Source organism: Leuciscus leuciscus (genome assembly GCF_965113295.1).
Source record: "Leuciscus leuciscus genome assembly, chromosome: 17".
NCBI classification, from domain to species: domain Eukaryota; kingdom Metazoa; phylum Chordata; class Actinopteri; order Cypriniformes; family Leuciscidae; genus Leuciscus; species Leuciscus leuciscus.
The window spans coordinates 17,710,992-17,727,652 of record NC_138741.1 but is presented as its reverse complement, the minus strand read 5'-3'; the positions used below and the strand labels follow the sequence as shown (position 1 = coordinate 17,727,652).

The following is a 16,661-nucleotide window of genomic DNA, read 5'->3' as shown; positions in this document are numbered from 1 at the left end:
TTTCCTTTATTTCCAAGTCTTTTCTTAGAACTACTATTTACTGAAGTTGATAGTCTGCTGAAACCAACCCACGAAATCAACTTAAGGCTAAGATAATCTTTGCTGAGTCTTCGCTCGCTTCAAGTCGCCATAGCAACCAGAACGCTGTGACCACGTGATCCAGGGGCCTTTATCCAACACACACACAGAAGGCCGACCTTCCAAACAGAGTAACGTAGATCTTTTAAATTTGCAATCTGAAGGAAATGCTGTTTAAAGTTGTCTAAATATTACTAAGAAACGTTGGGGTTTTGTGGTGAATGACTAAAACTGTTTCTATCTCTCTCTCTAAATTCTCTTTCACACACACAAACATACACGTTCACACACACACATACTCTCACCCACGTGTGCCGAGATAAACACACTGCCACGTGCTCACGGAGCCGTCGGCAAACCCATCTCTCCTTGCAAAACGCTACCCTCTCAACATCTCACACGCACACCTAAAATCATTCTTATCTCCATTCTTCACTATTAGTTTCCTCTCGCTGATTCTCTCTCTCTCTCTCTCTCTCTCTCTCCCTTCCTTTCTCTCAAACCATTTTATTTTGTTGTATTTCTGTATTACGATCGTTATATTGCCTGTTTGGTTTATGCATTTTTACTCCTGCGTGATTTAAAATAATTGTGTAATCGCTAGCTTGTTTAAATAAACTTTGTTAAATCATTTGAATTAAGTTTGCCTGTTTTGTTTCAAATTCTGAGTCCCTGAGTAGTGCAGATTTTACCTTATAAGCTCTACGATCTCTTTTATTCTTAAAAGAAACCTAAAATTGTCTAAAACACGAAGATAATTATCTTCTTTGTGGCCACAAGAAAGTGTTATCTATCAGTGTTAAAGACGCCCGATTTCTGTTCATAAATCATACATTCTGTCGGCCGGACGGCCAGTCTGTGATAAATGAACCTTCTTCAATTTCTACCTCAAATTCCCCCAAATTGAGTAAATTCTACCCGTCTCTATCAGTGATTATTACAAGTAATTGTGTAATCGCCGATACAAGCCGAGGTTTTGACCTATTCCCTATTTTGAATAAATTAATTTATGGAAGCAACAGATGCATATTCACATTGATGAATATTACCGCTAATTTGAGCTAATTAATTCCCCAACACAAAGTCATTGTTGTTACAGTACTCTACCCACCTCTGTTTACCAGAAAGATTATTATATGTAGGCTTAATATAGTGTAGGCCAAGCCTACCCTTATAGATTTTTATTTAAAATGTATTTTATGTTGCTTAATGTTTCACATGCAACAGGTGAGCCAGTGCACACTTATTTTTTATGTAGCCTATTTAAATTTTCTGTGCATAATTTATTTTGTTAAACTACATAAATGCCATTATCTGTACCGTATCCCAACTGTTAAACAATAAAACATCAATTGAGCAATATAACATGCATTTTTTTCAGTGTATAAGCAATATTTTGCTTTTTATGTTAAAGACACTATTGATACCGTGAGAAATTTACATTCTCAGGAAAATAGCCGCTTATCAGTTAATAGTTCATCGATCGATAAGGTCAATCAACTAATGATAAATGGATTAATGAATTAATCGATAATTTGCATCCCTAGTCCTGTATGAACAAAAAGACGGAGTACACACACACACACACACACACACACACACACACACACACATATCAGCATTGCAATCTTGACATCACAGCCTGTTCATGCCACGGAGCTTCAGAGCTAAAGCGGAGCTACAGATAGGTGTCCCTAAAGAACCCGCGTATCTAACAGTGGTTCCACATTTCATTAATTAATTTGCACATGTGTTTTATTTATTTTTATACCGTGTATTCTCCGTGTATATTCATGCACCAAAGTGACGCCCGTACCGTTTCGGTTTAATACGAATACATATACCGTTCCACCCCTACTCTGTATGTATTTTTAATAATGTTAAAAAAATTGTGTAATATTCATGAATTTGATTGTGTAATTATCCATTTCAGAGAGAGTGCTTGGAGCTTGCCGAGCGTTTGTGGAGCCTGGGCTGTCTACAAAGACCGCATTTTTTACAGTGTGTTCAGGGGACAGGCAGCTATAGCAGATAGTGAGGAGATGTTTGCGGTATGTGACATGTTTTGGCCTAAAAAACGCGTGACATCGCATAGAGCACCTTTAATTTTTAAATTAAATACTGTGAGAATCATGTTCAATCTGATTTCAATGCCACAGCTGTTTAGTATCTATTTAGGTGGTTGTAGACAGTATTGTTTAACCCACAGTAACTTTCCTTATAGACTGCTCTAACATCTTTTTCATTTTCTTTTCTCTACCAAACTGCTTAGGAGATAGTTGATCCTCAGATGCACGGATCTACCTCTAGTCCACTTTCATTCCCACAGCCACCTGGCCATCAATGTTTCATTAAATATGAAATATGAAATAAAATAATAAATATGCATTCCATAACCACTGTCTGCCATGCATGATTTGTTCCTTGTTCATTGCAAATGTTTTAGATTGTTCTATTAAAGCTCATCTTTTAGACCCGGTATTATGGTAGCTACAACACTTCCTTGGGGAGGGAACTTTCGTGTAGGTGTTCTGACAGAACTCGTCCAGCAGGAGTAAGTTGAGGGTCATATTGCTCCAAGATCCTCCAATCAGCACCAGGTCATCAGCGAAAGCCAGAGTCATTACTGGACCTTATTTGTGACTTTATGCACCTTTATGCTCTCAGCAGGTACTAGCCTACATTCAATTTTGTCCTTGATTTTTTAAAATATATTTAAAGATGGTTTTAAAGTTGGAAAGTAAATGGCATTAAATCTGTGAGGTAATATGAATCAAATTAACATTTGTATATTGTTTCCTCCTAAGGCTTCTTCCTCATACATCTACAAGGGTTTTCTTTGCTTTAATCAGCAGGTAGACTTTACAGTTGACTTGCAAGGAGGTTTACCTCAAATGTACACTGTAAAAAATTTGCTGTAGTTATGCAGCTATTTGCCAGTAACTTACTGTAGATTTAAATCGATGTTATTTACTGGCAACAGTTTGCTCAAAGTTAAATGAACATTAAACATTAACAAGTCTTTGTCTTTACAGAATAAAAATATAAAATAACAACCTAATGCAAAGCATTCTGGGAACCAGAAATCTTCATCAACCTTTTTCTGTTTTTTTCCTTCAGATTTTGGTTCCCAGAATGCTTTGCATGAGGCTGTTATTTTAGTTTTATTCTGTAAAGATAAAGACTTGTTAATGTTTAATGTTCATTTAACTTTGAACAAACTGTTGCCAGTAAATAACATCGATTTAAATCTACAGTAAGTTACTGGCAAGCGGCTGCAAGTAATACTGTAATTTCTACAGATTTTTTTAACAGTGTACAACTTGTCTGGCATTTTTAGCATGTTTTTTTTCTACTGAGGAATCAAGCAAACAATCAAATTTAAAGGCTGTTGTGCATGATGGGTTCCAGAAAGTGTTCCTGTGTTTGTTTGTTTTTTAACATTATTTGTATTTATATATTCAGACATTTGTATCCAGTACAAGTACTTTATCATGAGGATAAAGTTGCCATTAACAAATCATTGAAAGCATTATTTAAATAAATCCATGTATGTCATGCTTATATTTTATTATACTGAAAGCAAAAAAAAAAAAAAAAAGCTAAGTGTCCCTCGTAAATATTTATGTAGTAAGACAAAATGGATCAGTGAAACTGCATTAACCAATGCAAAATCTCTTAAAGGTAAAACTGTGCTGTTTTTGTTTTCACATACTGGTAAGGGAAAAATGCAACAATGGTTTTAATGCTTGTCAAATTGTATGCAGATCAACTACGAACAATGAGCCATCAATGTATGTATTATTTGATATATATATATATATATATATAATATATAATATATATATATATATATATATATATATATATATATATATATATGGGTGATTATCCAACTAGGAGCACTTATATATATCTGGGTGATTCTCCAACTAGGAGCACTTTTGGCACTGTGAGTTTATGGAAAATTCACTCTCTTAAAACACTCTTAAAACAATCTTCCTAGCTTCATTCATTTGTCTTCTAACACAATATAACAGTGGGCAGTTTTAGAATTCCATGGATTATTATTATTTTTAACAGTTTTTCTGAAGAACGCTTTCAAAGATGTCATTTCCACCACTTTTCAATATATGTATTTTATTACAATATAATATAGTAAAACTGATTATATAAGATTATGTATCAGTCAACAACACCATGGATCATGTAATAAAATAAATCTTAATACTTCATGAACTTAATGCATTTTTTATTTAAAGTTGCTAAATGCCACGAGTTGGGATTTTTGCCTACAGCATTCAATTTTTGCTCAGGTCTATGTTTATTATAAGTCACTGTCAGGGACCAAGCAGTTAAGCAAGAGGAGTCACAAGGAAAATTCAAAAGTAAGGGTTTTTATTTCCCAACAATAATGACAACAAAATAAAGATAAAGTTTTGGTACTCAGTATAATATAAATATAAATCTAAACCCCAAAATATCTAAGGAGAGATTGAGCTCCTCGTGTAGAGGTAAGGAAAACGGCTCATTTACTATTAAAAACGGTCGATGTTGTTTAACAGATGCTGCGATCTTTCATAGAAGTCTCCGCGATGTACGTTTGCTATCTGGGCATACATTTTGAGACCCTCAAAAACGGAGACTGACATCGTCAGTCAAGTCCGAAGCAAGACACACGCAAGTGCAATGCGTTATGGCAACGAAGTCTCAGACTGACAGATACATAAAAATAAAGGTGAATTTAGGCTACTTTAGTTTTGCACACGTTGTCATGGTTTTTTATAATCAAATTGATTTTATTTTATTGACCACAATATTATCACTGATATTTGTTTGAGAGGGGCACTTTTGATTAATTTTGGTAAAACAAATAAATCCACAGCTAGCCGTGGATTATCCTTTACATATAAGTTTATAAAGATATTTATTTTCTTTCAAACCAATAGTAGCAGTTATCTTTGCAAGTTTCTGCTGACAAAAACATTCGAAAAATAACCTTGGTCGCTCACTTGTGACGTCACAGAGAGGTGACGTCACAGAAGGTTATCGTTCAGTTTTCTAGCAGTTTTCTAGCAGCACAAGCTATCTGAACAGTATTTCTGTTTCATCTGTGGGGAAGACAGGGATTTGCTTGTTCACGTTACATTTCTTGTCATTCGCGGCAGCTTTATTACGTCCGTCTCGTGCACGCGAAACAGGAGGAGAGAAGGAGAAGCAAGCTGGTAAGTTAAATATGTCAGTTCAATTCTCTAAGTTCAGTCTTTATGTGCGTAGTTGTGTGCGATGTGTATTGTCTATTATGATAGTAGTGTGGTCAATGTTTTAACGATGCACGAGCCACTGCAAGCTGACATCGCATTAGCCTCTCGTGCTTTCACTGCCCAAATGAGTTTTTGTCTCATATTTATATCATATTATGTTGTTCATAGGCCTACAATATCACATCAGCAAGACTTCCGTTTTCCCGTGCACAACTGCAAATATGATTATTTTATATAACAGTTAAATTAACAATAAATTACCATTGTGAGTTCAATCTTATATTGTTTGTTTTCCCTTTATTTTGCTGACGAGAATTTCATAATGAAGCCATAGCAGAGTCTCAATGCAACAGACAGCGATGATTTTTATCCGCGTTTTGAACGAATCAATTTAATGATTCAATGAACAATCACTTGCTTCTTTCCCAAATGAATCAGCCGTTTGAACAAATCGGTTGAATGAATGACTCCCTCAACTCACTTATTAAGACAGTGACTTGCCGCCACCTACTGGGAGTTTTAGTTTAACATTTAGAGTACCTTTTAATTAGAACATTAAAATTAGAAATCAGTTCATATTTAACAATCTCATAGCTTTTTTTATGCAATTGTAAATGTAGTGTAAATATATTAATGCCAGATCTGATGCCAACTTCTGTGTCACCTCTGCACTGCAAAGATGGATTTTGATTTAATGATTTAATTTGACTGGTAACAGTGGTATTGTGTAATTATTCTAATAGAATTTAATTTGAATGTTAGAATTTGACATAAAAGGTGATGCATGCATCTACAAATGCCCATATAGGTGAAAATGCCCCTGAAAATCAATTTAAGATGGCAAATATTACCCCTTAATAAAAAAAAAAGTTAATTTCTGTCACTGCTGTGAACTGACCACTGCATAGAATATGAAAAGTATGAATATCTTCATCAGTCAGCTGTCAACATCAGGCCTAAACCAGCCATGGCACCAAACACAAAAACAGAATCAGTAAAATGTTTTCTAATTATTTTCAACAAAACTTTGAAAATATCGATCGAGACATATTTTGTCAATATTGCACACCCCTAATGCATGGTATTAATTTAGATTTCTTCGGGTCTTAAAAAGCCTTAAATTTGACTTTAAAAAATGTGCAGAAACCCTGGAAAAATTGCTCAAATTATTTTATATCTCTCGATCTGTGTTTTATCTCGCAGTATGTACAATGTTGAGGAAGATGCTGCTGCATCTATGTCACCAAGGCCTGTCCCAGAGAGAGTAGAGAAGAAGAAGAAAGGGAGGTTCTTTAGATGGGCTTTGTCTCGGAAATCCAAGAAAACTTCCAAAGAAGCCCAACAGAGTCAGTGCAGAAATGACAGCAGCCAACAGCCTGAGAGATGCTCTGATGGGGAAGCTGAACAGAACCGCAACACTGAACTGTACAACTCAGTGTACAGCAGGCACAGCTGTGAGTCTTCTCTCACCAGAGTGCCGGATGATGATAAAGACATTTCCAGGCAAGAGCAAAGGGGCATCAGCACTCACAACAGCAATCCTTCTCTGACTCTGCAATCTATGACTGAGGAGAGCAAAAACTCAGCTTCGACATCGGATGACATTTCTTGGAAGAATGAGGATGAATTTATCCATATAAGTTCAAAGGGAAAGACAGGTCAGTCTATATAACAAGCCCCAAAATGACTCATAAAATGTGCAAAAAGTACCTCAGTTTTAACATCTTTTTCTGGACATTGTCTTTATTATCCAAATGAAAATGTGAACTGAGGATGGATTTTGGTTGTGTGAGGCACCACAATAATGTGTCCATTCTACAGCTATCTTTAATCTGCATTTTTTTGTGGTTTATACTGTAAATGTATTATGTCCCTTTTTTTTAACAGGGGGCGTCTTGCAGCATTATGCAATTATGAAAACACTGGGTATAGGATCATTTGGACATGTCAAAGAAGGGATCCGTTTGTCTGATTCACAAAAGGTTGTTTTTTTGCACTCTTGGAAGTTGGAATTTAAATTCATTAAAAGTTACATCAAGGTTAATTACTGGAATCATGTGACCTCTGCACATATAGTTAATTAACTGTAAAACATCTTATTTTTTCTTTCCCTTGGAGAACAGGTGGCACTCAAACATACGCTGAAGGAAAAAGCCATGCAAAATGTCTGTATTGTAAGTAAGCAATTCCGCTCTTCGTTTTATTACTCTCATAGTACACAGTCACATTAAGAATAGGACATTTTAACAAAATTTTGCAGTCAAAAGAGGACCATTGTCAATAGTGTACGAACTTTCGAACCAAGCAGCTTTCTGTTAGTCAGCACAGTTAATTCGCGTGACTTTACCCTCACGCAAAAATTCCCATTAAAATGACAAAATTTTGCCCTGAAATTTTTTGCCAGTCGACAGTAAAAGTGACCAAAACTTTAGTAACTATTTCCAGTATTTCAATTACTTAACTCTTCAACCTATACTTACCCAAATGCAGGACATAATTCTGTAGAAATTCATTTAAATTTAACCATGTTCCCTAATTATCTCACTTTTGTATAACTATTATCTCTCCTGTAGGGTCTATTTGGCAAATCCCTTCCAAATGAGGTCGCTATGATGGCTCTTATGAACAAAGGTCCCAGTGTTCCTCAAATAATAAAGCTGCTGGACTGGTACGAGACACCAGAGGAGTATGTACTGGTCTTAGAGCGGCCCACGCCATGTGAAGATCTGCTGGGGTTTTTAGTGCAAAATGGCATACTCAAGGAATCGATGGCACGAGCTGTGATGCGTCAGGTTGTCACTGCTACAAGAATATGCAGTGAGAAGGGCGTCTTCCACAGCGACATCAAGCTGGAAAACCTGCTCATCAACCCAAACACCTTGCAGGTCAAATTAATAGACTTCGGTTGTAGCAGACGCTTGAAGAAGTTTCCTTATTTTACATTCATTGGTACGTATTATTCATAAATCTATGGTGAATAAATCGACAAAAAGCTATGGAAATACAAATTCATTGCAATGGACGAAATCTTGTTCTTTCTTCCAGGCACAGAAGTTTATGCTCCCCCTGAGTGGTTCAACCGTGGATGGTATCATGGCAAGCCTGCAACAGTGTATTCTTTAGGCGTACTGCTGTTAGTGATGCTGTCTGGGAAGTATCCTGACAGGAAACTCCCTCAGATGTTTGGTGAGCCCTGGTACACAGAAGACATTTCCAAAGGTGAGAGCATGTGGACGGGCTTAAAATAATATGATCAGTTACACAAAGTATAACACTTACAATAATAACTGGACATCTCTCCCCTCTTCACAGAATGCTGGGATCTGATCTCTTCATGCATGGAAAGGAATCCAGCAAAGCGAATTAATATGGAAAAGATCCTCCTCCACGACTGGTTCCAGGTCTCGATCCTCACCTAAAAATGTTTGGAAATAAGATACCGTCATGAGAACCAGAACAAGAAACAGAAGAAACCCAGAGAGTAGGTAAAGGAAAAACCTTATGTGCCTAAAAGAAAAAAGGTAAGGAAAGGAAGTATATATGTGTATATGTATACAGGACTACACTGCAATGCATTCTGGGTAAAATAAGACATTTTCAAAACAAAAAACATGGCAGATCGAGTAAGCGCATTCAACCACTCAGTGCAGTTTACCCCAGCGGAAAATATGTGCTTGTTGGAGGAGTATAACAGTTACAAGGACATTTTACTTGGGAAATTTTGCGGAGAATGTAGTAACAAGAAGAAATGTTTAATTTGGAAAAAGATTGCTTCGACAGTTAACGGCGTTAATCCGATCGTTGAGCGGAGTGTTAAAGACGTACAGAAAAAATACAAAAACATGGTACCCTGTATACCACCCGTGACACAGAAGCTTTGCTGAGACCCACTGTGTCACCAACAGCATTCAGAAAAGTTCCTGTTGCATAAAATCTCAACGCAGTGCAAACCTGCGCCATTCGGCGTCTGTCCATCAACGGTTTAGGACCTTGTTCAAAACATTTACATTTTTGTCTCATATTTGTCTCAATTCGTCGTTAATGTATTCTGACTTCACCCTGTCCTGCAATATACATTTAGTTTTACATTCATTTACAGAAATCAGCTGCATGGAAAAATACTAGTATTTTTACCGGGAACGAACGATATGAACGAGGCGAGCTACTGCTTTCGTGTTTTTTTTTTTTTTTGGGAGAGTGGGAGAGAGAGCTTGAGCAATGTTGATACGTGTGCGAGCCCTCGCTCGGTCTGAAGCTCTTTTCCTTTTCTTTGCATCTTCCATCAAGGGTTTTCGCTGCTTCTTCCCCGGCTCTGCCATTTTACACACGTTTGCAACAATCGCTAGCCGGGTTTCGTTAGCCTGCCTCTGTGCTGGGGATGCTTGCCGTAAACTGATCCTGCTTCTCGCGATGTCTGAGACTTTGTGAGACTGAAGGACGCGGGTAGGATACAGACCGAACTTGCAAGCGAGATATTCTTCCTACAGGCAGTAGGGACGGGCGAGAGAGTCTTCATTCGCCCTGTAATGAGTCATTTAACCATATTCCGACTTACGAAGATGATTAATTAACACGAAAACGTTGCCTGGTGTCCCTTTAAAGACATTCTGAACTCTATTGGAGTTAGACAACACGTGTCAGGACCTACTCATTCTCGTAATCATACTCTAGATCTAATATTATCACATGGAATCAATGTTGATGCCGTTGAAATTCTGCAGCAAAGCGATGACATCTCAGATCATTATTTAGTCTCGTGTAAACTTCAGAATTTACTAAACTCGTTAAATCCTCTAAATCGACAACATGTATGTTAGACCCTATACCGACTAAGCTACTGAAAGAGATGCTTCCAGAGGTCACAGATCCTCTTCTTAATATCATTCATTCATCTTTGTCACTAGGATATGTGCCGAAAACTTTTAAGCTGGCTATGATTAAACCGCTTGTTAAAAAACCGCAACTTGATCCTACAGAATTAGTCAATTACAGGCCGATCTCGAATCTACCCTTTCTGTCAAAGATACTAGAAAAGGCAGTATCTTCACAACTATGTTCCTTTTTAGAAAGAAATGACATCTGCGAGGATTTCCAGTAAGGATTTAGACCGTACCATAGTACTGAGACAGCTCTCATTAGAGTCACAAATTATTTGCTCCTATCATCCGATCGTGCTTGTATCTCGCTATTAGTGTTACTCGATCTTAGTGCTGCATTTGACACTGTCGACCACAGCATTCTTTTAAATAGACTCAGAAATGATGTTGGCATTAGTGGAATTGCATTAGCATGGTTTAAATCATACTTATCTGACCATTATCAGTTTGTAGCAGTAAATGAAGAGATGTCTTATCGATCACAAGTTCAGTATGGCGTACCACAAGGCTCAGTACTAGGACCGTTGCTGTTCACTCTGTACATGCTACCGTTAGGAGATATCATAAGGAAGCATGGCATTAGTTTTCACTGTTATGCTGATGATACTCAGCTCTATATTTCTTCACGCCCAGACGAAACCTGGGTGTGCTCTTTGATACCAATCTTTCATTTGAAAGTCACATGTCTAGTATCTGTAAAACTGCATTTTTCCATCTTAAAAATATATCTAAATTATGTCATATGCTCTCATTGATAAATGCGGAACAATTAGTTTATGCGTTCATGACCTCAAGGCTAGATTATTGTAATGCAATAATGGGTGGTTGCCCAGCACGCTTGATAAACAAATTACAGCTGGTCCAAAACGCACCAGAACCAGGAAGTATGACCATATTAGCCCTGTTCTGTCAAAACTGCATTGGCTCCCTATTAAACATCGTATCAATTTTAAAATATTGCTGATTACTTACAAAGCACTAAATAGTTTAGCTCCGCAGTACTTGAGCGAGCTCTTAACGCATTATAGTCCTTCACGTCTATTGCGATCTCAAAATTCCGGCCTGTTGATAATACCTGGAATATCAAAATCGACTGCTGGCGGTAGATCCTTGTCCTATTTAGCACCAAAACTTTGGAACAGTCTTCCTAACATTGACTGGGAAGCAGACACACTCTGTCAGTTGAAAGCTAGACTAAAAACACATCTCTTTGACCTAGCATACACATAACACATTATAGACTTCTACAATTCAGTGTTAGGCTGCATAGATTAGGCCAGCCGAAACCGGGAACACTTCCCATAAATCCTGATGTTCTCGTTACATCATAAGAAGAATGGCGTCTACGCTAATATTAGGGCCCTATTTTAACGATCTGAAACGCAAGTATCAAGCTCAAAACGCAAATTTAGCTTTGTGGGCGGGTCTTGGGCGCTGTTGCTATTATACCGGCGGGATAAATGACTCTTGCGCCCGAAGCAAATCTAAAATGGGTTGGTCTGAAGTAGCTTCATTATTCATAGGTGTGGTTTGGGCGTAACGTGAAATAAACCAATCAGAGCGACATCTCGCATTCCCTTTAAGAGCAGGCGCGCTTGTTCCATAGCGGATTGCTATCATAACAGCGGATTTGCCAGACGCACACCAGGAGCGGTTCACAGCCGAGGAGACCGACTTTCTCGTCAGGGCCGTAAAAGACAGAAAAGCGACATTGTATGGGGATGGGAGAAACCCACCCAAATCAGCTTCGGTTAAACAGGCGTATAAAAATTTGGGTAAATGTGTAAGCTAGATTTATGCCTATTTTTGCACATCTTCATGGACACAACAATGATTTCCCTCGTGTCATATTTTTCCTTGTAATAATGTATGGTTTTCTAAAAATGAGAACTGCTGTGTCTGTGTGAAGATGAGATAAGCAAAGTGCACACGCTACATTGATTATGGCCAAGCATGCACCCTTGAATAGCATATATGAATAACATGCGCAGCGCGCTACTGACTTTTGACTAGGTTTTTCCTGGTAAGTGGCGGAATTGTTTTCTAAACCTGCAAAATACGTTTGCGCCGGAACACGCCGGCTCTTTGCGCTGAACCTCCCCCGGGAGCGCAAATGCATTTGCTAGTCTACCGACGTCCGTCTGTGGAGGGAAAAGTCCGCTGTGCGTGGGTGCAAAATAGGAATGATACATGCGTCGGTGTACAAATTGCGCTGGGTGCAAGATAGGGCCCTTAGTCTCTGTTTATACCGAGGTTTACCGCAGTCTGCCGGATCCAGATCTGATGAAGGACCGGCGCCTGGACGCGACGACAACTCAGTGCTGAAGTGTCAACTAGTCTCTTCTCTTCCACCGAATCCAGGCCGTATCCAAATTCGATGAAGGACCTGCGCCTGGACGTGACAAGAAGCCATGGAAAATGTCCGTATTGTAAGTAGGCAATTCCTCTCTTCGTTTTATTACTCTCAGAGTACACAGTCACATTAATAATAGGACATTTTAACAAAAGTTTGCAGTCAAAAAAGGACCATTGTCAATAGCGTATGAACTTTCGAACCAAGCAGCTTTCTGTTAGTCAGCACAGTTAATTCGCGTGACTTTACCCTCACGCAAAAATTCCCATTAAAATGACAAAATTTTGTCCTGAAAAACTTTGCCGGTCGACAATAAAAGTGACCGAAACTTTAGTAACTATTTCCAGGGTTAACCATTAAAGGTATTATGGCAAGCATTCAACAGTCTATTCTTTAGGCTTAACGTTACTGATGTTCAAGATGCTGTCTGGGAAGTATCCTGGCAGGAACCTCCCTCAGATGTTTGGTGACAGCAGCATCTTGAACATCAGTAACGTTAAGCCTAAAGAATAGACTGTTGAATGCTTGCCATAATACCTTTAATGGTTAACCCTGGAAATAGTTACTAAAGTTTCGGTCACTTTTATTGTCGACCGGCAAAGTTTTTCAGGACACAATTTTGTCATTTTAATGGGAATTTTTGCGTGAGGGTAAAGTCACGCGAATTAACTGTGCTGACTAACAGAAAGCTGCTTGGTTCGAAAGTTCATACGCTATTGACAATGGTCCTTTTTTGACTGCAAACTTTTGTTAAAATGTCCTATTATTAATGTGACTGTGTACTCTGAGAGTAATAAAACGAAGAGAGGAATTGCCTACTTACAATACGGACATTTTCCATGGCTTCTTGTCACGTCCAGGCGCAGGTCCTTCATCGAATTTGGATACGGCCTGGATTCGGTGGAAGAGAAGAGACTAGTTGACACTTCAGCACTGAGTTGTCGTCGCGTCCAGGCGCCGGTCCTTCATCAGATCTGGATCCGGCAGACTGCGGTAAACCTCGGTATAAACAGAGACTAAGGGCCCTATCTTGCACCCAGCGCAATTTGTACACCGACGCATGTATCATTCCTATTTTGCACCCACGCACAGCGGACTTTTCCCTCCACAGACGGACGTCGGTAGACTAGCAAATGCATTTGCGCTCCCGGGGGAGGTTCAGCGCAAAGAGCCGGCGTGTTCCGGCGCAAACGTATTTTGCAGGTTTAGAAAACAATTCCGCCACTAACCAGGAAAAACCTAGTCAAAAGTCAGTGGCGCGCTGTGCATGTTATTCATATATGCTATTTAAGGGTGCATGCTTGGCCATAATCAATGTAGCGTGTGCACTTTGCTTATCTCATCTTCACACAGACACAGCAGTTCTCATTTTTAGAAAACCATACATTATTACAAGGAAAAATATTACACGAGGGAAATCATTGTTGTGTCCATGAAGATGTGCAAAAATAGGCATAAATCTAGCTTACACATTTACCCAAATTTTTATACGCCTGTTTAACCGAAGCTGATTTGGGTGGGTTTCTCCCATCCCCATACAATGTCGCTTTTCTGTCTTTTACGGCCCTGACGAGAACGTCGGTCTCCTCGGCTGTGAACCGCTCCTGGTGTGCGTCTGGCAAATCCGCTGTTATGATAGCAATCCGCTATGGAACAAGCGCGCCTGCTCTTAAAGGGAATGTGAGATGTCGCTCTGATTGGTTTATTTCACGTTACGCCCAAACCACACCTATGAATAATGAAGCTACTTCAGACCAACCCATTTTAGATTTGCTTCGGGCACAAGAGTCATTTATCCCGCCGGTATAATAGCAACAGCGCCCAAGACCCGCCCACAAAGCTAAATTTGCGTTTTGAGCTTGATACTTGCATTTCAGATCGTTAAAATAGGGCCCTAATATTAGCGTAGACGCCATTCTTCTTATGATGTAACGAGTACATCAGGATTTATGGGAAGTGTTCCCGGTTTTGGCTGGCCTAATCTATGCAGCCTAACACTGAATTATAGAAGTCTATAATGTGTTATGTGTATGCTAGGTCAAAGAGATGTGTTTTTAGTCTAGCTTTCAACTGACAGAGTGTGTCTGCTTCCCAGACAATGTTAGGAAGACTGTTCCAAAGTTTTGGTGCTAAATAGGACAAGGATCTACTGCCAGCAGTCGATTTTGATATTCCAGGTATTATCAACAGGCCGGAATTTTGAGATCGCAATAGACGTGAAGGACTATAATGCGTTAAGAGCTCGCTCAAGTACTGCGGAGCTAAACTATTTAGTGCTTTGTAAGTAATCAGCAATATTTTAAAATTGATACGATGTTTAATAGGGAGCCAATGCAGTTTTGACAGAACAGGGCTAATATGGTCATACTTCCTGGTTCTGGTGCGTTTTGGACCAGCTGTAATTTGTTTATCAAGCGTGCTGGGCAACCACCCATTATTGCATTACAATAATCTAGCCTTGAGGTCATGAACGCATAAACTAATTGTTCCGCATTTATCAATGAGAGCATATGACATAATTTAGATATATTTTTAAGATGGAAAAATGCAGTTTTACAGATACTAGACATGTGACTTTCAAATGAAAGATTGGTATCAAAGAGCACACCCAGGTTTCGTCTGGGCGTGAAGAAATATAGAGCTGAGTATCATCAGCATAACAGTGAAAACTAATGCCATGCTTCCTTATGATATCTCCTAACGGTAGCATGTACAGAGTGAACAGCAACGGTCCTAGTACTGAGCCTTGTGGTACGCCATACTGAACTTGTGATCGATAAGACATCTCTTCATTTACTGCTACAAACTGATAATGGTCAGATAAGTATGATTTAAACCATGCTAATGCAATTCCACTAATGCCAACATCATTTCTGAGTCTATTTAAAAGAATGCTGTGGTCGATAGTGTCAAATGCAGCACTAAGATCGAGTAACACTAATAGCGAGATACAAGCACGATCGGATGACAGGAGCAAATAATTTGTGACTCTAATGAGAGCTGTCTCAGTACTATGGTATCGTCTAAATCCTTACTGGAAATCCTCGCAGATGTCATTTCTTTCTAAAAAGGAACATAGTTGTGAAGATACTGCCTTTTCTTAGCCTAGAAATCTAGACGCACCCTAGCGGCAGCAAAATGTATTTTGCAGCCAGGGCAGTCTAGCAACTCTCCATTGACTTTCGAGCTGCAAAAACCTAAATTGGGTCAGGCCAATCACGTCGTGTATAGAGTAGGCGGGGCGGGCTTAACATAATGACGACAGAGTTGCGACGGTTCCCCCTGCCACTTGAAAACAAAGAATGACGGCTGCTGCTGGCGAACATCTTTCGAATTGGCTTTGTCCGCGACTCTGGAGGACTTGGAGTTAAGTTTTTCTTTTAGAAGAGAGCATAGAACGGCACTTAAGTCATTCTTAAAAAAAAGAAGATGTGTTCGTAGTTTTGCCGGCCAGATATGGCAAAAGTTGAATCTATTAACTACCTCCGCTGTTGGGAAAACGCTCTGGTTGGTTGAAGCGCTGTCCTATTGCGTGCAGAGGGAATTTGAAAGACAGCCGTTTATCCCGCCCCTCGGATTGAGCCGTGTCTATGGTGAGTTGCCAGACCCAACATCTTGATGTAGGTCTGGCTTGCCAGGCTAGCCTTTTCTAGTATCTTTGACAGAAAGGGTAGATTCGAGATCGGCCTGTAATTGACTAATTCTGTAGGATCGGGTTGCGGTTTTTTAACAAGCGGTTTAATCATAGCCAGCTTAAAAGTTTTCGTTACATATCCTAGTGACAAAGATGAATTAATGATATTAAGAAGAGGATCTGTGACCTCTGGAAGCATCTCTTTCAGTAGCTTAGTCGGTATAGGGTCTAACATACATGTTGTCGATTTAGAGGATTTAACGAGTTTAGTAAATTCTGAAGTTTACACGAGACTAAATAATGATCTGAAATGTCATCGCTCTGCTGCAGAATTTCAACGGCATCAACATTGATTCCATGTGATAATATTAGATCTAGAGTATGATTACGAGAATGAGTAGGTCCTGACACGTGTTGTCTAACTCCAATAGAGTTCAGAATGTCTTTAAAGGGAC

The 16,661-nt window shown here is 39.0% G+C and overlaps 1 protein-coding gene across 1 annotated transcript in view; it reads left to right on the top strand.

Annotated features, from left to right (window-relative positions):
- Positions 1-12,218, top strand: part of LOC309479155 (serine/threonine-protein kinase pim-2-like) — a 51,953-nt gene extending 39,735 nt beyond the window's left edge. The window contains exons 3-8 of the mRNA XM_082143072.1: positions 6,546-7,000; positions 7,230-7,324; positions 7,466-7,516; positions 7,916-8,291; positions 8,388-8,561; positions 8,655-12,218. Of these exons, the coding sequence (XP_081999198.1) occupies positions 6,546-7,000; positions 7,230-7,324; positions 7,466-7,516; positions 7,916-8,291; positions 8,388-8,561; positions 8,655-8,761 (1,258 nt within the window). The 3' untranslated portion in view covers positions 8,762-12,218. The remainder of the gene's footprint in view (positions 1-6,545; positions 7,001-7,229; positions 7,325-7,465; positions 7,517-7,915; positions 8,292-8,387; positions 8,562-8,654) is intronic.
- The last annotated feature ends 4,443 nt before the right edge of the window (positions 12,219-16,661 follow it).